At 40.4% G+C, this 21,558-nt stretch overlaps 1 protein-coding gene across 4 annotated transcripts in view; it reads right to left on the minus strand.

The window, feature by feature from the left end:
- COL11A1 (collagen type XI alpha 1 chain) overlaps positions 1-21,558 on the minus strand; it is a 335,777-nt gene that overhangs the window by 238,726 nt on the left and 75,493 nt on the right. For all 4 annotated transcript variants that reach the window (XM_060232292.1, XM_060232289.1, XM_060232291.1 and 1 more), the window contains exon 5: positions 2,788-2,916. In XM_060232292.1, coding sequence (XP_060088275.1) covers positions 2,788-2,916 — 129 coding nt within the window. The remainder of the gene's footprint in view (positions 1-2,787; positions 2,917-21,558) is intronic.

Consider the following 21,558-nt stretch of genomic DNA (forward strand, 5'->3'; position numbering starts at 1 on the left):
ATTCACCCCCAAAGTCTCCAGGCATTTTCCAACACTGACCTGGCAACCCTAGGCTCTTAGTAGTTACACCAGCCCTGGCCAATTTAATGTCAACATAATCATAACTGTGTGCTGTCTGTTATGCCATTAAAGGTCATTGGAACTGTAAACTGGAACTGTGTGCCGTCAAGTTGCAACTGACTTTTGGCGACTGCAGGACTATGGGGTTTTCAAAGCCAGAGATGAGTAAGAGGTTCCTTGTCATTGCTTTTCTCTGTATAGCAAGTCTGGTCTTCCTTGGTGATCTCCCGTCCAAGTGCTAACTATAGCCAATCCTGATTAGCTTCCAAGTCTTGACAAGTCAGGCCAGTCAGGGCTATTCAGGCTTCCAAAGGTTTCATACTGCCTGGCAGTTTCCATGGATGATGTTGCATGACTCAGCGTCACTGTAATCTTCAAAGTCATTATGTAATGCAGTTTGCAATGACTCACAGCCTCTCTGACATCTGCAACCTTTATCTTCATTATCTTAACAACTGATGTTGACAACTGAATCTGAAATGATTACTTCCACAGAGCTGCAGTTATGCTCAAGAGAAGCAGGAACTTGAACCCAGGATGAACTCCAGTACTCCAACTGAATCTATGTTGATTGCATGAAAAACCATCTGCCTATTACCTTTCCACTTTGACACACAATATTGTATTCTTCCTGCAAACCAGAATGTTTGCATTCAGGCAATCATATTTGAAATGTGCACACAAGCACATTAGATTGATATCCTAATGAGGGAAAAGATATCTTTCTATATGAGAACCACAAATGTCTATTACAGTTATCAATTAATATGGGTGAGAAGTTAATGTCAATCAGGTGCTGATTTATTTCCTTAGGAAATAACTGTATTTTTTGTTTATTTTAAACAAAATGGTCAAGATAGCTTGCAACAAAAATCATTGCAATTAAAAGTCTTCTACGCAAAACAAAATTATAAAAGGTCAAAAAAAACCCCACCAGGGCAGGAGTTCAATTTAAAAAGGGTTTTCCTAATGTATTTATTTATTTATTTAAGTTTGTTTTCAGAAAACTGGCAGTGAGGAAATCAGACATAATTCCTGGGGATGGGAGTGCCAAAGAGTAGTAGTGGATGCTGAGAAGGTTTCACAGATCCTCATGAAATGTATCTTGGAATGTCTGGATTCCCACAATCATTCTTCTCTGGATGACCTTATGAATCTGTGAACTCCACATGAACCTCTGTTCCCACTTTGCTAAAAGCTGAAACAAACACGAGTGAGCTATTCTGCACATTTCAGCAGTAACATCTGAAAAGGAGATGCATTAGTTTTAAATGCAACAAAATTTATAAAGTGAAGGTGAGTCACTGAAACTCAAAATAATTTTTTAAAAAATCCAACTTGCCAAGGTTTGGCTCATAGGTTTTCTTTCAATGTATTTTCAGTCAACATCACCACCACTCTCTGGCAGAAAACCTTTGCTATCACACAAGGTATACCAGCCTCCCTCCCCGAGCCATGCTCCAGGCAGCCACCTCATACTGCCTAATGGACCCCGTGGCTATGCTGGTTCCCTAAATTTGCTGAAAGAAGGGAGCCAGCTGACTGGGTCCTAGAGGTAGTTAATAACTCCTGGAGAAAAGTGGTAATTGCCTCAGCCTTGAAATGGGTAATGGTGCATCCACTCCTAAAGAATCCTACCCTCAATCCATAGCATTTGAATACTTATTAACAAGTTTCAAATGTTCCATTCTTGAGCAAAGTGATTGAAAAATGGTAACTGGACAACTCCAGGGCTTCCTAGTTGAAGTGAATTATCAAATACCAGCTTTGAATCTCTTACCAAAAGCTAAAATCATGTATACTGGCACAGACGTGAGGGACAGAGCGAAAGCGAACGAGTTGCATGCATGCATGCTACAGCTGAGCTCACTATTTCTCTCACTGAGGAAGTGAGGGTGGGCAGGAGCTGGGATCTGGAAGACATAACCAGTTAGCCTTCTAAATGAGAATAGCTGGAGGAAAAAAAACCACTGGCTTATTTTTAAAAAAGGGGAACCTTATAGGGTCTAAACCACCAGGGTGACTTATAAAAACAACTAAGACTTAAGGCGATAGGATTCCAAATGTACCTTTGGTTTTACTAACAAAAGAAATGTGTTTTTCTGAATTAAATTATGCACAGACACATTTATATAATCATTTCCTTTTATGGAAACAATATATAAAAGAGGTAGTCAGACTTTAGGGCTCAAGTGTCGAAAAAAAGGTCATGTTTACCTATTAAGATGCTAGCATGTCAGCAAACACAACAGAAGAGCCAATGGTTGAACTTGGCCAGACATTCTGCAGGCAAACTGAGGTGCATCTCAGATTCAGCTGCCAGCAGTGCAGATCCAAGAGGTGATAACAAGCATAAGCCATGCCTATCAACTTCTCTCATGATGCCAGCCCAAGCAGCACTGCCAGCTCCTCAGGGGCTTGCTTCAGTTGCTTGAGCAGAGAACTAGCCCTGCATTCTGAGCAAAATGGCCTGCCATGCCACTGTGTGACATGTGTGCTGGGAAGGATGACTACCCCAGTCATATAAATGTTCTTTTGCTAAAAAAAAAAAAAATCATAGAGAGAAATGTTAAATACAATAAAAGAACATTTGAGAACAGATAGGTAAGCATGTATCTTAGTAAGGAAGGCATTCTCTTTGCTGTAACTAAATGCTCCTGCAATAGCAAGACTCCAGCACACCCATTAAAGTGCAATAAATCTGGTAAAACATGACTCATTACTCACCTCATCAACTTGAGGCTCTTGAGCCTGAGGAGCATTGGGCACAGGGGAATCACAGTCAGGGCTGTAATGCTCACAGTAGTCGTAGGCTGCTCTGGGATCACTGATAATCAACAGCTGCTGGATATCACCCTGCCGGGAACAAATAAAGAGATTATAAATTAGCAGCCATTACAGGTCATGGGGAGTAATGGAAAGGAATTCTTCTTCTCTGCAAAACAACCTTTCTTAAGTGAGAGGCATCTAACAGAGGTTTAATTATTTTGCAGAGCCTGTTAATTTATCGGAGTAATGTACTCTCTACTCTTACAGTTTCAACATGGCTTGTTAATAGCTTTGTTGTGTACAAATAGGTGTTTTATTGGGAGGTGAAATCATTGCACAGCAAGAGACACATGTTTAATTCCTTATGTAGAAAATTGATTGCAGGAATCCAGACAGAGGCCACAACTATCTTGTTGAGATCTAATTGATGGCCGTAAAGCCATTCATATATTTTCAGACAACTAGAATAAAAGAGCAACTATAGAACTTTGTCCCCTTTCAAAGCTCACCAAAACAGCTTTCAAGAGTGCTGTAGTAACGGCCTGTTTGCGATCTCTCTTTAATGTAGGTGGGATCAAACCAACAATAACTTTAAACTCTTTCATTTTAAGTGTTTTAAAAACTGAATTTTTAGCAACGTATTTAACAATTGAGAGCATGATCCCAGCAAAGTATATCTAAGTCCCACTGACTGCAATAGGCAACGGTTGATTTCCTTGAAATAAACAAATGCTTAAATTGTGTTTTGGGGGGGAATCATGTTTCACACTGTCTACCCATATTCAGTGCATACACAGAGCTTTAATATTGACTGGATCATGCCTTTTACTTTACATGTTCTAATCTACATAAGAAAGAAAAGTGCAATAACAAAACAAAAATAACCAGCCAACATCATAAAATTCCCCCCAAAGGGATCAGAAAATTAAAAGGAAACCACTGTCCAGACATAATCCACCCCCCATCCGTTAAGTAACAAACAGTTATAATCAACAAGATTAGGCACAGAAATAATGCCTCCTATGTGGAGTTACTTCCTCCTCAGTCCATTGGTATCAACTGGCTAAGAAGAATGTATCTTTGCTTAGGATGGAAACACAGATTCCGATTGAAATTAACAGACTCTATGTATGCACCTCAGTACAGGATTGCAGCCTGCATCTCTTATTTACACTGATTATGCTTTCTCCAGTTTTCTACACAAAGGAGCCCCCCCCCCCCGCCTCCCTTGGCTATTCATATTTTCTGCAAAAAATAAGGAACAACCCACTCAATAACAGAAACTCTGAAGAGATGCTTCTTCTTGAGGTAGCTTTATCTAACAATGTAAATGTAGCCCACCAACCTGTCCACATGTCATGGTCTGCCTGGTGCTTGATATCAGTTTTCTGATTTTGGAGTTCCAGGCCCTCTATAATAATTTCTTCTCCCACTGGTACTAAATCCTAAACCTAAATCCTAAACTCTCTCTCCTTCTGCACATCTTTACTAGAATGAATTTGGCTGCAGGCAATTAATATGTCAGAAATTATTTTTTTCCCAGAAATGTCCATTTAGACTGAGGAGTGCCACCAACACTTCACAGGTCAGTTAATAGCGACCTCAAGTATTCCTTCCACTTTTCCCCCAACAGGCATTCTTTACACCATGTAACCATTACCAGCAACAATAATCTCTTGTTTGTAACCTCCCTTTCTGCACATATCCAAGGTTCTTAGACTTGTTTAATTCATTGTAACTTAATGCCACCTACTCATAATTTTAAAACTAAATTCTTCCAATATTACCATAATTGGAAACTGCTAGAATTCTACAATCATGAACTGTAATTATGCTTCTAAGATTATTGTATATTCACATCAAGGTACTAATTAGCAGAGGTTCAACGAATAGACAGAACACATTTTTTATTCTTTGGCAGTGCTAATGCAGGAAAAAAAAAGAACAGAAACTGAAAATGACATATATGCATTATCTGTTTGCAGTTCTATCTGATGTCCTTATGAAGGTGGAGGTGGTGGAAAGTTGCAGACAACTTCTAGCAACCCTGTACATTTTTCAAGGCAAGAGATGAACAAAGGTGGTTTGCCATTGTCTGCATCTACATAGTGACCCTGGACTCCATTGTAGTCTCCCATCCAAATACTAACCTTAGCCGAACCTGCTCATCCTCTGACAGATGACAAGATCAGGCTATCCTGGGCTACCCAGGTCAGGACTAATATTCTTACACTATATTTCATTTTTCCATCTATTTTGACCCAATTCACATTACTCTTTCAAACAATACCTTTGAGAAATGGCAGCATTAATTAATTTGCAGCAAGCTAGCAGCCATTTCAATACCTGTAACCATGGAAATGGTGGTCATATTTCATTCTGCAAAGAGTAGAGCTGAAATGTTTGGATTCCCCATCAAGGGAGCTGTCCAGCAGAACAAGAAGCTGGACCTAGGTCATGATTTCTGAAACAGCAGGAGAGCTGTCCAGCCAGGTAAAGAGAAGGTGGAGAAAAGGAAGTGGTCAGAAAGTGTTATACCAGCCTGTTCCACAAGGGGGATTGTATCCTGCCTTGCAGCCCCACCTTTCTGGTTTATCTCTGGATTCCTGACCTAAAAACATTTACAGCAGGAATTGCTCCTCAGCAGTGTTATGAGAAAGGAAACTTTGTTTCGTTGGGTGAATATGCCACCTTCTGATGTAAGTTTCTATGTGAGTATGCTGCTCTCCCTATTCTTAGGGATCAGGGGGTGATTATGCATGCATGCACAGGGGAGGGAGATGTCCTGAAATGGAAGGCCAGATTATTAGACTCCAAATTCCAGGGGTTCCAAGGGTAGGATCTTGTCCTAGGCTGCTGTCTTGGAGTCATCCTCAGAGAATACTGGCTCCCCTTGACTTCTTAAGTATTTCATGTATGAGATCCAAAAAGGGCAAGTGATCATGATGATTAAATGAATCTGCCATATTCCAAAACAGGTATCCCTCTGAATATTATTTGCTGGTGGCTAACAACAACTGGAGACCCTGCCCTTTAGCGAGGGTCTCCTTCTCGGAGGATGCCCCATCCACAGTTCAATGCATGAGTAATGGTGAATCGTGACATGCTAGTACAACTCACATACTGCCTGATCCTTTTATACTATCATTTTCTCATATATCCACACAAATCCAGAGAGAGAGAGAGAACAAAAATTTACATTACCAATGGAAGAACAAACTGCAGTTTGAGAACACTTATTTATTTAAAATGTTTAAACACAAGTGAACACTTATTTATTTAAAACATTTATGACTGAACTGTCCCCTAGATGAGTCCAAATCATGGATTCAACTCAGCACTACCCTTAACCATTACTTGCACCCATGTAGAAATGTTGCTTGCCCCATGTAGAAAAAATGTAAAAAAGGCCAAAGATACACAATAGTGCTTTTTTTTTTTTAAAGAAAGTTGAAGGATATTTGACACAGATCTTGCTTCATATAGCATGCAAATTTACAATAATTTATACAGTAACAGTATCAAAAACTGAAAAATCTGTTTACCAAAGGCAAAGGTGAGATGAAAAGACAAAGGATATCATGAAAAACATCCCCCTTTCAAATCAGCTTTGCTGAGAAAGCCCTGTTATCTGCCTATGCCTTTGAAGATGTGACACTATATCCATTCCTCATGAATGTTAACTTCCGCCTGCATGCTGAAATCAGATTTAGCCCTATCATGACACTAGTAAAGCAATGAGGAAATTAACTCCCAAGCTATTATTATGATGTGTTCCAAATTTTATCTTCTTGCTAATCGACTGCATAGAAGACTAATGCCTTAATCTTATTTTACTTACACTTATGCAATTGACTTACAGTCATTTCTATCAACCTTTCCCCATTTTGATGTTTTATAATCTAATAAGCAATCAGAAGCAACAGATGGTGCTTTAAAGTCATGCTTAGGATTCTTTCACTTTAATTATATTTACTTTAACTCCTAATATTGCTTTACTCCTAAGTAATATATGTGAAATAGAAATATGTCAAGCCCTACTTGGATATTTCATCTCTTATAAATTGACGAGGTGGGGCAACGACTATTCTTTCTTTTCATGCTGTCGGCATTTTTATTCACTGGGAACTAATCTAAAATTCTGGTATACAGTCCAAGGCACTTGATTCTGACAGCAGTGTGCTCACAGTGTGCTCATAGCTACAAGCTGGTTAACGCACACATGACCATCACTTGGAAACTTGTAACACTGAGTGTGAATGGGCCCCCAGAAATATAGCCTGACAGAAAGTACTGTCATTTTGTCATGAATAAAAAATAATGGAAACTGTCTGAATCTGTATTCTATTGACCCTTGTAGAAAACCAGTCATGATTTGACTGTATGACCATTAAATTCCTTGTGATGCTAACTGAATCCTTCAGTGTCTCCCTGGTTTGAGGGTTCTGTAATGCTAGAAATATTTACCATAGTGGAACACTAAGTTGCATTTAGCTAAGAGTCTGTGCAGTGTAGTGGTTAGAGAGACTAGGTTCTGACAACCAAACTGCTTTCAGCAGATTTCTGCAAGTGTTCCATTACAAATTCATTTAAAAAAACAAACAAACAGTTTTATTTAGCTGTCTTAAATAGTATTAAGTTTATATACACACATCCATGCATATGTTTAAAGCATATTTAAGTATATGTATAAAATGTATTTATATTTTATTGAAGACTTTTTTACCCAATTTGCTGTAGTGGTTAGGACTGGAGTGCGAACTCTAAGGCCTCTTCTTTGGAGACCTGTTAGACCAAGCCTGTATTTATTTATGAGCTAAATAGAAATAAATTTTTCTTTGATATTTGACTAGACAGACAAGGCACAGATGGAGATGTTTATTTAACAGTATTTAATAGGTGGTGGTGATGATATTGGATTTATATCCCGTCCTATACTCTGAATCTCAGAGTCTCAGAATAGTCACAATCTCCTTTATCTTCCCCACCTCACAACAGACACCCTGTGAAGTAGGTGGGGCTGAGAGAGTTCTTACAGCAACTGCCCTTTCAAGGACAACTCCTACAAGAGCTATGGCTGACCCAAGGCCATTTCAGCAGCTGCAAGTGAAGGAGTGGGGAATCAAACCCAGTTCTCCCAGATAAGAGTCTGCTTTGTGTGAATGGCTTAAAAAAAAATAGAACTGTCTAAACTGCGAGACACTCCTTCACATGCACCTACTGAGTCAGTCACAAGTTCTCTCAGAGGTGTTTTGTTCAAGAACAGCTCTTAAAAGAGCTCTTTCAGCTCCACCTACCTCTACACACCCCAAACGAGCACTATGCTTTCAAATTCAAATACAAGTTTGACATACACAATAATCCTATTAGATAGATCCAGGTGGGTAGCTGTGTTGGTCTGAAGCAGCAGAACAAAGTTTGAATCCAGTGATACAGAAAATGAGCCACAACTGCAGAAGACAATTCCAAAAAAGCTTAAAATTATAGTTTTGTTCTGAAACCTTAAATGTTGCTATTGTAACCTAATACTGCTCCACTTTATTTTATTATTTGTGGATTAATGTTTAAATCTTATTTTTTTTGTTTATTGTTCAAGTTATTATTAAAATCAACATTAAAAGTTTTTTTAAAAAAGACCAACAATGCTAATTCTGGGCATAAGCTTTTGTGTGCATGCACACTTCTTCAGATACTGTGTTGTTCTACTATAATCCTATATCTGCCTTGAAAGTTGAGATACTGGGAGAAAAAAAAGGACAGGTTGGGGAAAAGGACAAGTTGTACTTTTCGCACACACAAACTAATTACTGCTTTGCAGGAGCAATCATTAAAGAGATAAAGGGGGAAAGGATAAAACACAGGTTCCCTAGTCTTCAAAGCAGCCACAATACTGCAAATTAGCTCTTGAAAAACTGCACAGGAGCCTCATCATGGACCTTTCCGATCCAGAATAGTAATTTTATTTGGTAGATTGTTGGCTAGGTTCAGGGTTGGCCATAATGTGTGCTATATTTTATTATCTTGTTTATTGTTTTAACTAACACTGTAATATGCCTTGACTCTATTTTGTTAATATACCATAAAATCAATCAGTATCATGTGGCCATAACATATGAACCTCCACCTCTGGTCTCTATCCTCAATATTCTACAACATCACTCTGCGAAAAGTGTATGCTAGGGTTTAAGAGGGGGAAAAGGAGGGGCTAGGCTGAGAGACAGAATTGGAAAGAGAAATAGTCAATTAGGAGACAAAGGCATGGGAAAAATGAAAAGGTTTGATCACTTTTTGTTTTAAAAAATGATGGCCAAAGGTGAAGAAAACACAGAGGAAGAGAATCCTTCAACCAAAGTGCTGCAGCACAAAATGCATTAACTGGAAGAACACAGAGAAGGCAGATTTCATTAGTTTATATATAATCACTTATTTCTTACTTATGGAGGAGAAGGACAAATATACCTAAATTTTGATATTTTTTAATGCTAAGAAAGGGACATGTGATATGGCTGCAGCTTATATAGAAGCAAGAAGAAAGCCTGGGAAAAAACTGAGAGGGCTAAAATTTCCACTACTCCCCAACTTTTTCAATAGTTTCATATATTTATATACTGAACATGAGATTAATTACCACAAAATTGTAGGTAATTGCCCCCCCCAAAAAAAAAAAAAATCTTGGGCAAATCATAGTTTTTGTGCTGAATTTTCAGGAGGCAGTAACTTGTCATCCAAAGGATTTTTAAAAAGTCAGTATAAGTATTTTTTACTATTTATTTTTTTCCACTTTCCTTTTCTGTTCCAATCTGTGAAACTGGATTGACAAGGAGCAAAAACCAAACAAGAAGGTACTCTTTTGCCTAGAAACAGTGAGTTCCTTGTCGCTCCCTCTCCTGATGCTCTTGGATCCTAGCCAGCTTCACTGGATGCTCTTTGTCTTGGGTGAAAAAAGCAAAGACCCTGAAGGTCTCCATGGCTTTGATTGCCTGCTGGGGCCTCCTTCTCATGCCAGAGATGCTTATATCCATCAGCATCTGCACCGAGGCAGCTGTTGGGTGTATGGAGGGGACAGCTTTGCAATCACTTTCATTAAGCCATTACATTTATGGACGCCTGTTGAGGCTGGGCTGCCTTCATGCTGGATTTTGCTCGGCACTGCACTTAAAACTGTGGAATTCTGGCAAGGGCTCATTCCTTCTGGACCATGTGTTTGCAAGAAGCACACAGGGTCTTGTTACGGTTTGGCACCATGCATAGAAAATTATTTAAAGCTGCTGCTGTTTTGCTAGCTGTAACTGCCAGACCTTCCCTTCTGCCAGAGCTGGGACCAAAGAAATTGGAAACTGTTAATGAGCATCCACAGCATCCACATTTGAGCAGTATGATAATTTGAGACTTAAGGATTTGGTGATGCAGCTAATTAAAGATGGGCATGATGCACTTGATTTACCAGTGTCTCCTCCATTATCTCTATTAAAATTTGCCACACTTTCTGTCCCCAGCCAGTTAAAGTGCTACTCTTGGGTTCCATTTTACCCAGCAAATGTATTTGCCACTGGTGCAACTGATGTTCCTTGCAGCACGAAGTGTAAATAACAGACATGAAGGAGGATCTTTTTGCACATAGATTTCTTCAGAAATTGATGACAGCAGCAATACATTTCTTGTATGTTGAGGGCCAAAGTCTCAGGAGCTCAAAGTGAATAATATCTTGTGTGAGTCAAACAACCACACCAGTGTTATCCTTCCAAGATGTATGCATCTTTAGAACAACTTTCCTTACAAGGCTAAAAAGGCTAAAAAGTTTGGGTCTTTTTAGTTTAGAAAAGAAGTTACTTTCAAGGACACTTTCAAAGGGTTATAAAATTATACTCAGCGTGAAGAATGTGGATAGAGAGCATTTTTTTCTCTCTTCCTCACATAATACTAGAATTTGGGGTCACTTGATGAAATTAATAGATTCAAGACAGACAAAAGGAAATACTTCTTCAGACAACACATATTTAAGTTATCAAATTCACTGTCACAAGACTTCTTATTACATTATATTAGCCACATGACTCAACTCCCAGTCTGGATCATTCAAACCTATTCAGAGGGCTGGAAAGTGAGAGGGTGTGACAGCAGGACAACTTTCAGAACCTGTCATATTTTGGATGCAGAAGACATTTGAACATAAGAACCTAAGGAGACTTCCTCCAACAGGCTTTATGAGGACATAAGAGAAGTCATATTGGATCAGGCCAATGGCCCATCCAGGCCAACACTCTGTGTCACACAGTGGCCAAAAAAACCCAGGTGCCATCAGAAGGTCCATCAGTGGGGCCAGGACACTAGAAACCCTCCCACTGTTGCCCCCCCATAGCACCAAGAACACAGAGCATCACTGCCCCAGACAGAGAGTACCATCTATACCCTGTGGCTAATAGCTACTGATGGACCTCTACTCCATATCTTTATCCATATAGTTGCAATTCTGAGATCTAGAACACAAAAACAGTGACCCCCTTTGTCCTCCAAAAGCCTGTTGGAGGAGGGCTCCTTAGCCTGGAGAAAAACTTTGCTCACTGGAGTAGTAGAATAGTAGTAGGATCCACTCCATCTGCAGCTCTTCTACTCCTCTTCCACTAGTCCCAAGTGGCTGTAAGAAGCACAAGCTAGCTAATAGTTCATGAGAAACTCTTGATAATCGTTTTTGCTTTGTTTTGTTTTTTTAAATCCAGAAAGCAGAATGCTTTCAAACCTGGGAATCTCCCGCATTAACCTGTCAACTGTCTTCATTTACAAAACAAACTCACTCTTGCAAATGAGGAAGAAGTATATGGAGGGTGTCCTAAGTCTTTATTGTGGAGGTCTTCATTGCTTAAAACTCTGGAGTATTCTACAGAGCATACATTATCAATATGATGTATGTTATTTGTAGTTTCTATATGTTCCAATTCAGAAGCAGAGACATGAAAAGTACAATGCATGTCAGCATCAATGAATACTCCTCCGCATGCTCAAGAGAATCCAGACCTTAAGAATCCACTAACTCTCCACTACTGCTAGGCAGATCCTGGAGCTGGTCTCATCTTCACAAAAGGAAAGGAGAAAGACCAGTAGGGAGGTATCTCTTATAAAAAATCTCAATATAAACTGGGCCGAAACTTTAGTGAACAGGTGGGCTCAGCTCATAATAAGCTTGGGGAATTCACACACTTATGCCACCCCACCCATTCAGCCAAGTCTGCCATCATATTCTAAGAAGTTCCAGACCACCCAAAATTACTGTAGATTTACCACTGAAATCCAATTAAACCAAGGCTGCGGTCACACTGGAGGCTTGGCATGATTCTGGCTGTGTCTCTATTGGTGGTGGTTTAAATAGTTGCAGGAAGCTTTGATCAAACATCCCACTCTGAAGTGGCTTCACTCTGTGCACTGTGCACTCACTCTATGGTCAATCATTCAGATTGTTGCAGCATCCTTTTTTTCTTTTTTTCTTTTACCCATGTGCATAAGAGTGTACCTGAAGCTTCAGCTCCTTTTTGACACCTCCTCAGTCCCTCAGCCAAGTACTCCAGTCCCCCTCAGTCTCTTTCCCTTTGCTGGTTTTCTTTGAAATGCATGGAGGTGCAGATTTGCATGATAGTAGTTCCATTGACATCAGTACATTTACCGTTGTGTCAATCTCAAACAGAAAAAAGAAAGCAGGAGAGAGGGGATTTTTTTTGCTCAAAAACAACTCATCTGGGGACTCCCGATCCAGAATGACTGCTTGGCCATGGTGATTAACAATGCCAGGATTGATTATGCACTTATGCACACATTGCTACCTGATCCAAAAGAGGAGAAAAGGAGGCAGAAATGGAAGGGAAGGTTCAGAGTTCCCAAATGCTTGACTTTGCAAGATGGGAGTTCAGACATCTGGAAATGTGGAATGAATGCATGGACATCTGTAAGAACTGGACTTTCTCTGGTGGCTCTTTACTCTGCATTCAACTGGTCATATGATGGGATGAGTACAACAGGGGAATGGTCACCAGATGTGGCTGTGTGACTGAGCCCATTTAATCTATAAAGGAACAACTATATCGTCAAAATGCCTGCCTAACTACAGCCCAAGACTTCAGCAGCATCCCACACAGTTTTTGTAAAATATATGGCAGGGGTGGTCAAACTTGCTTAACTTAAGAGCCACGCAGAATGAATGTCAGATGTCTGAGAGCCACAAGACAAGATTGTCAGAGAAGGAAGGAAGGAAGGAAAATAGATACGGAGAGGGAGGGAGAGGTGGAAAGAAAGCAACTTGGACTTGAAATGCATTCTCCAAGCCACCATCTTGGAATGCATTCTCCAAGCCACCAACTTGGACTTGAAATGCCTTCTCCAAGCCAGCTGATGGAGCAGTGAGGGCTTCGAGAGCCACACAATATGTGTGAAAGAGCCACATGTGACTCCCAAGTCACAATTTGGCCACCCCTGATATATGGCCTTGCAAATAAAACCAGACTCCTAAATAACCATACAAGCTACATACTTCTGAATACACTGCAGGTTTGTGACCTGCTTAGTTTCCTGTACCAGCTACTTTCTAAATCTGATAATTCTAGCTCGCTATCTTACATTGAAGTGAAAATAAGTTCCCTGAATCTATCTTTAGAATCCTTATCCTTGCTCTCTTGAGTCGGCTTTTTAAAAAAAATAAAATCTAGTCTACTGGGCTCAAAGCTTCAAACTCTCTATAGTCTTGCCAACAGAACCTGTTCTCCCCTGAACTTAGGGATTGTTCCAAATGTAAACCTTCCAGCTCTGTACCTCTATCAGTTTATAGCTCCAATCAGCCATTTTATCTGGCAGATTTCAAAAGACTCCCTATTTGAGTAGGTACTGTCCATATAAAATGAATTGTGCTGAGACTGTTGCCCATGTTCTTCTCCAGTGTCCTCTCTATTTGGCATCCCACCGGGACCTTTTGTATCCCATAATGGCCCAAATTTTAGAGACTCCAGATGATTTTAAGGTACTTTTCCTGCTTGATAATTCTGATTTGGGAATAACTGAAATAGTAGCAAAGTTTCTTTATAGAGCTATGGTTACTCATCCTGATAAATAGTGCTATGTATCAGGTTTTACTATGTTACTACCTTGTTTATATTTTGTAATCCTAATTTTATTCTGTATGCATTCTGTACTGTCCTAATCTGTAAACTGCCCCACCCTCTACTTTATATTTTTTTATGCCAATAAAGGCTTGTCGTGTGTGTGTGTATGTGACTGCAGGTTTGCATTCAGGTTGGAGGCCAGTCATATCTTTGCTTTCTTCCTTATAGTAACAAGCTGTAATAAATATACTGCTTTTACAAATATCTTCATCCTTCACAGTCGTGATACTATATTGCACAGGAAAAAATAGCTCAGAGCACCTATCCCCCCCAAAAAATAAAATCTAGTCTACTGGATTTGGCAAAGAATATTATTTGACGGGAAGCAATGGTATTCCCAGTAATAATGTATGGCTGTGAGAGCTGGACCATAAGGAAGGCCAAGTAAAGAAGAATAGATGCTTTTGAGCTGTGGTGCTGGAGAAGAATCTTCAGAGTCCCTTGGACTGCAAGAAGATCAAATCAGTCAGTCCTAAGGGAAATCAACCCAGACTGTTACCTGGAAGGTCAGATGCTGAAGCTCAAATACTTTGGGCACCAAATGGAGCACTCACTAGAGAAGATCCTGATGCTGAGAAAGACAGAAGGCAAAAGAAGAAGGGAACGGCAAAAGATGAGATGGATGGACAGCGTTACTGATGTAACAAACACAAATTTGAGCAGACTTCGGAGGATGGTGGAAGACAGGGGGGCCTGGCGTGACTTTGTCCATGGGGTCACAAAGAGTTGGACTTGAATGTACAACTGAACAACAACAAAGCTAATATTGATAGAATAAAGAAGCCAATCAGATTGCATCAGCTGTGGATGAATAACCGTATACAAAAATTGAACTACAGGCTCATCTACATAAAGAATGCTGGAAGTTGAAAGACTGGAATTTATTTCAGGGAGATACAAGAGGGGCTTTGTTGAGGATAAAAATGAGTTAGGGTATTGCCTGCACTGGTTGTATTGCAACTGTATTCAGGAAATAACATTCTCAGTGTCCAAGACTTGTGATAAGGAAAATAGAGATCACGTATACATGGTCATGGATGCTTTCCCCTTCCTAAGCCAATTAATTCTTCCCCTCCCAGAAATATTACGTAACCAAATTAGTGAGGAATGTGCACAACAATGTGCAAAACTATGCAGTGCACTGTTGCCAAATATCACTTGGGGAAAACAAATCTGAAACTTGTAATGACCAGTCTCCAGGTTGAACTAGGGAATCCCCTAGAATTACAACTCACCTCCAGACTAGAGAAATGAGTTCCTTTGAGGAAAATTGATGCTTTGGAGGGTGGACCCCACTGAGGTTCCTGTCCTCCCCAGGCACTACCCCATACCTCCCAGAGTTTCCCAACCTGGAACCTGCAACCCCCATCCCCACCAGTGGCAAGGGGGACTTCACAAACCCAGTAATGACTCCTAATAGAGATCCCATCCCTCAACTCCTTCACATTTGTGAGAGTGTATGGGTAGGAAGATGCAGTATTGGACTAATATGCTGGAGGAAATCGATCTCTCTCTAATTGTTCCAACATGCAAATATTGATCTGAATTACGTTAAATGCCCATGTTCATCTGGTACACCTCTGATAATCCAAAGGTGACTCTTCAAATAAAAGCCAGAGCCAACTTCTTGAACACAGCTGCTTGGTATTTCAATGGGGCCCTGTTTTGCTGCAAATACAATTATTACATGGCTAGAGCCATAAGGACTTTGCAACTTCTCATTTATAATGTTCAAGACTAGGAATATGCAGAACCCCACACCTGACAGGTGACATTCTGAAGTCTCAGCCCCCTCAGCATTATTCATACCATGGAGGGCTTCATCCCCAAGCCTCAGATGCACAATACGTCATCAGCCTCTCACAGCTCAACCTTAGCACACCTTGACTAGCAACATACATTTGTATTTCTTGCAAATTGCCAGCCTGGGATGTGAGAAACCCCCTTGAAAGAATTTGCTAGTCTTATTGTAACAAATCCCTGTCCCCCAAAATAACTCAGATCCTATTCACATTATTTCAGGGCAAGAAAAGCAAGCTGGTATGGGCCAGTACAGATTACCAAACCAAACATTATTCCTCCCATCTTCTGTTCTGAGCCCATTTAGTGGGACACCAATAAGGCATTTAAGTTTCTTTCACCTCTGAGAGTATATGAAAAACATGTCATGACAATAATCTTTCTCCAGAGCAGAACCTCCAGATTTGCCCCTCAGTTTTCACTTTAGGTAAAATTTGGCAGCACTTCTTTCCAGGGGCAAAACTAGTAGGACCCACCTTTGTGCTTTCGTTAACCATCAGGAGTCCAAGGTGCTTAATGAAACTATTCACCTTGCAGTTCAATCGCCACTGAGTCAAATAAAAAAAAGGCTAAAAGCCTCTGGGTGGATGCCAGGCACTTCTAATTAGCTGCTTGATAGTAAAACCATAGACTGAAAATAACAGCAGTCTAGACAGCCTGGATATCATTACTATAGAATTTAGAACAACCTGCTGCAGAATTCATTTAATCTTCCTGCAAAAGCCCAGGGGGACTGAAGATTTCCAAAAGTGTTTAATACAATATTCCATTGCCCCAGGTCCGCTGCACAGTATATCCACAGAAAGACATTTTATATGATACACCAGCCAAGTTCCTCAAATGCTGAGAAAGCAATATGGGGATGAAAACAAAATATTGTGGGGGTGTTTTTTTATCAGTCAGAACCTCCATAGAAATCATGGACATCAAGCATTTGCTACTTAAAACATTGTACTAAAACTCAAATCAGATTTTGTAAAGACAGAAGTAGAAAACAGATGCAAATGAGAATTCACAACAAAATGCATAAAGCATGTGTTGTGGTTGTTTACTTTCCAAACAGGACTCAAAGCAGCTTACATTTTCCTTTTCTCCATTTCATCCTTACAACATCCCCTTTCAGATAGGTTAGGTTGAGAATATGTAACAGGCCCAAGGTCACCTAGAAATAGGGTTGCCAGGTCCCACTCAGGTAATATCTGGGGTCTTTGGAGATGGAGCCAGGAGCAAAGTTGTGACAAGCATGACTGAACTCCAAAGGGAATTCTGGCCATCACACTTAAAGGAACCACAGTTCTTTTAAATGCCTTCCCGGCACCTTGAAACGGTGGTCCATGTCCTACTTTATTGTGATTTTTATGGGGAAGTGCGGGACTATATAATCAAACCTATTCTGTCTAATTTTTACGGATTACCTGAAGCGAAGTTAGTTTTTTTCCTACTATCTGACCAGTGTTCCCATATCACAAGCCTGGTTGCAAAGTACCTGCCATAACCATCAGGGAGCAAAAGACTAGCTCCCCTTCTTGATGTTTGACTGGTTTTTATAGCTGAAACTCTATGTAAATTTGTTATGCTGTACTTTTTATTTCTATGCCAATAAAGGTATTTGGATTGGATTGGAAATGCCTTCCCTTCACTGGAAACAATGGAGAATGGGGGCATCTTCTTTTGGGGCTCATAGCATTGGATATCCTGGTCCAATCTTTTTGAAACTTGGGGAGGGGGTTGAGGAGAGGCACCAGATGCTATGCTTAAAATTCAGTGCCTCTACCTAAAAAAAAAAAAAAACCAGTCCTCTCAGAGCCCCAGATACCCACAGATCAATTCTCCATTATACCCTTTGGAGATCGGTCCCCATTCAACACCCCCTTCTCCACTTTCTGATAACCCTGAAGCAAGGGGGGGGGGAGCCTCCAAATCAGGGGATTCCCTGCTCCCAGCTGGGGACTGGCAATCCTACCCAGAAAACTTCCATGGCAGAGTGGTGATTCAAACCTTGGTCTCCCAAACCCTAGTGTGACACACTAACAACTGGGGAAGGAGCAAATGATTGTACCTGTCCCTTTCATTTCTCTAACAATGAATTATTAGAAGGAAGACTGGGTTCAGAGGTACCTTCCTCTGAGCATAACACCCCTATTCTCTTATAACTAGGAAGTGGGTGAACCATGCTTTGGTCTGGGGGACTAGGTTGTGGATGTGTCTTAATACTAGGCTCATAGCTTGCTGGTGCTACTGGATTCTGCCTGTGGTCAGAGGCTCCAGTATCCTCCATGGCATGTAAGAGCGTTTCATAATTCTTGGCTGGTTTACCAGCTACAACTTCCTTAAAAAGCATGATCTGGCCACAGTGGTCCATGGTCTGATCACATCCAGGTTAGATTACTGTTGTGCTCCCTGTGTGGGGCTGTTTTTGAAAATGGTCTAGAAATACATTTGTGTTCCTATAAATATGAATATCGCAACTTCTTTGCTGACCTTTGTCTTGCTTAATAACTGCTTGTCACATAAAAATTAAGCAGGCAGTGCTTTTCTTGGCATGGAAGTAAAGTGATGAGGAATGTTTCAGCCGACTTAATTTCTGTTTGCCAGGATGCTACTAAAAGTGCAAATTCACAGTAAGTATCCTGAATTAATACATTCTAAAAGGCCAAAAATGTTGATTGTGCAAACCTTCTAAGTCCCTCAGCCTGTGGATTCTAGCACTGCACTGCACTATTATGATGTTTTATTTTAGGTGTAAAATTACAATGGTACATAAGCTTTTGCAAACAAATCCCATATATTTCCTTTTTCACCTTTTTGTGCTTCTTTTTAGACTATGTTACTTCCTTGCTAAATCCCTTCACATACCACACATGATGATGCAGCAGCAATACATGGCCAATTGTATTCTGTCTATATGCGGAATGCAGCATGACAGCCAGAGTGCTGTAGCAGTTAGAGAATTGGACTAGGATGTGAGAGGTCCAGGTTGACTCTCCGTTCTATCACATAAACCAATCTAGGGTTGCCAGGCAACTGGATGGCACCTTACAGGAGATGAGGGGGTGGAAACATGGAAGTAGCGACACACACAGCATGACATCACTTCCATGAAAAATCAGAAGCAATGTCACATCACTCTAGGAATTGACAAAAACTCTCTGATAAAAACTGCCCCCCCCCAAAAAAGTGACATCATCATGATGCCAACAATTTTGAAGTTTTTCTCCCACCACCCAAACAAATCATTGCAGTAAGAGTAGATTGCCAGTTAGAGATCCCTGGTGATCCTTGGCTAGTCTCTCTCAATCTAAGCACCCTCACAAGGTGATTTTTATGAGGATGAAACAAACTGCTTTGAGATCCTGTTGGGGTGAAAAGCAAGGTATAAACATCTCTAAATAAATAAATGCATTATGGAAGGCAAAAAAAACCCCAGTGCCATCATGGAACTATTCTTCACAGAAGGCCATAAGACCCACAGCCCTCTCATAAATAACCACAATTTTTGTTTCATTCCAGAAATGCTCCTCATTGTCACATTAGCACAGTTTTGGAAGTTTTTATCTCTCAATGGGTGGTAGCATTATTAGGTTCATGTAAATATGTAATAAACACATTAAATAGGATACATCTGTTTATTGCCACACAACTTTTAAACCATATGTGTAACATCCCTTCAAAAATGTTTAACAATCTATTACCACACTCAATCAAAGATGTAATTAATTCCATTCACAGGGTAAGCCATATTTCAGCAACAGGCTATAACTGAGACGCTGTGATGTTAATGTATTCATTTAATTATAAACATTTTGGGTACACAAGAGTTTTGAAACTCTCAGAAAATGCAAATTATTCCCAGATACCTCAAAATGTGATTGAATTCAAAGCAATTATGAGGAATGCACCCTCTCCCTCTCCCACACACCGACCCATACACCCACCCTTCCTTTAAAGAAAGATTTTAAAAAAAAACTGAAAGGGTTTTGCAACAATGTTACTTTTCTTTTTGTAACTATTAGATAAGGAAAAAACCAAATTAGCCATGGTTCAGCAGTAGAGCATTTGTTTGGCATGCGGAAGGTCCCAGGTTCAATCCCCAGTGTTTCCAAGTTTAAAGATGATTAGATAGTAGGTTATGCAAAAGACTTCTGACACCTAGGAGAACTGCTTCCAATCACATTACAATACTAAACTTAATATTCCAATAGTCCGAATCAGGTAAGGCAACTTCATGTGTTCATGTGATTCATTTTCCTACAAGGCATTCTTTAAAGCCCCAGTACTCTTAGCACTATAGTCAACCAATGGTAGCAACAGAAATTAATCATAAAGATGCCTTACGAATCCTTTGTGCTGGAATATGAGTTATTAAAACAACTGCAGTAAATTGATGGAAGAAGCTTCAAAACTGGAGCATGCTGCAGAAAATGCACTCAGTATTGCTTTAGGTCAGGGGTGTCAAACTCATTTGTTATGAGGACCAGATCTGACATAAATGAGACCTTGTCTATGTTGGGCTGGGCCATGTGTGTTTAAGATTAGGTAGCAGAGATATAAACTTTTTAAAGGACATAGACAAACACGACTATATATATTTTATATATATATATATATATATATATATATATATATATATATATATATATATATATATATATATATATATATATAAAACATGCTTAAAACATTAGCACGTTGGTCATAAAGGTGCTTTCTTTGTATTTTTCCCATGGGAACCAGGGAACTGGGCAAAGGAAGCTCTGGCTCTTTCCCTCTCTTCCCAGGGGACCGGGGGCAGGGTAAGAAGCCTCAACCAATGGAGAAAAGTGGGGTTTTGTTCTGTAACTCCTGTGTGATTAAGCAAGCCTTATAAAGCAAGCTGAGATGCAGAAGGAAGCAAGAGAGAGGGAGAAGGAAGCAGACAAGAGCCAGTTGCTCGGGGGCCTGATAGAAGCCCTCCAGGAGCCTGATTCGGACCCCGGGCTGCATGTTTGACACCCCTGCTTTAGGTGAACAGTGAGGTAAGAAATAGAGTAAGGGAGGGGATCAATACTTTTATATTGCCTTCCTGATAATATGAAGGGCTAGAGTGGTACACTTCATCAGAAAGACCTGATTTCAAATCCCTACCATAAAAGTCACCCAGGAGTTTCAATGAGTCGTGCTCTCTCAGCATAGCATATCTGGTTTAAAAGCAAAATGTACAGCTAGAGTTTTGCAAATGTACTTCCTAGCTTATTAAAACAAAACCCTTATCCTCGATGGAGAGGCTGTGTGAGGACCTTCCTTGATACCACTTCAACCTTGGAAAAAATAGTCTTCAGTGGCTGTGAAGAGCTCCCTGTGTTGCCCACTATACCAAAGGTTTGCTATATGGCAAAGCCTCCAGGGGAAGACTCTCTGCCTTCTCTACATTGCAGGTTCCCAGTTAAGAGCTAATCAAATAAGCAGACCCTGACTTGGACCCATCTACTTCTGGCACCCCCAGTGTTTCTTCCAAGGCCACAGAAGGCAGAGATCCAGAGCTGAAACCTGGACCAGGCAAAGATGTGTACTCCTGGCAGCCTGAGGCAGGCTGCTCTCTAGACTCCTTCAGGAGACGAATTCTACTCTTGAGATCTTTGTAGGATCCAGGATCTTATTGTGCTTACAGGCAGGTTATCAGCTCTCAGAGCTATACATTCCTTGCAGCAAGACTCCTGCAGTCCTTCCCCTATGATCCAGCTCCTGCCCTAGCATCAAGGGTCAGCTCCAGAGATCCTATGCCTGCCCCTGGCAGTGAAAAGGAATCCCT

Source organism: Heteronotia binoei, chromosome 2 (assembly GCF_032191835.1).
Source record: "Heteronotia binoei isolate CCM8104 ecotype False Entrance Well chromosome 2, APGP_CSIRO_Hbin_v1, whole genome shotgun sequence".
NCBI lineage: Eukaryota > Metazoa > Chordata > Lepidosauria > Squamata > Gekkonidae > Heteronotia > Heteronotia binoei.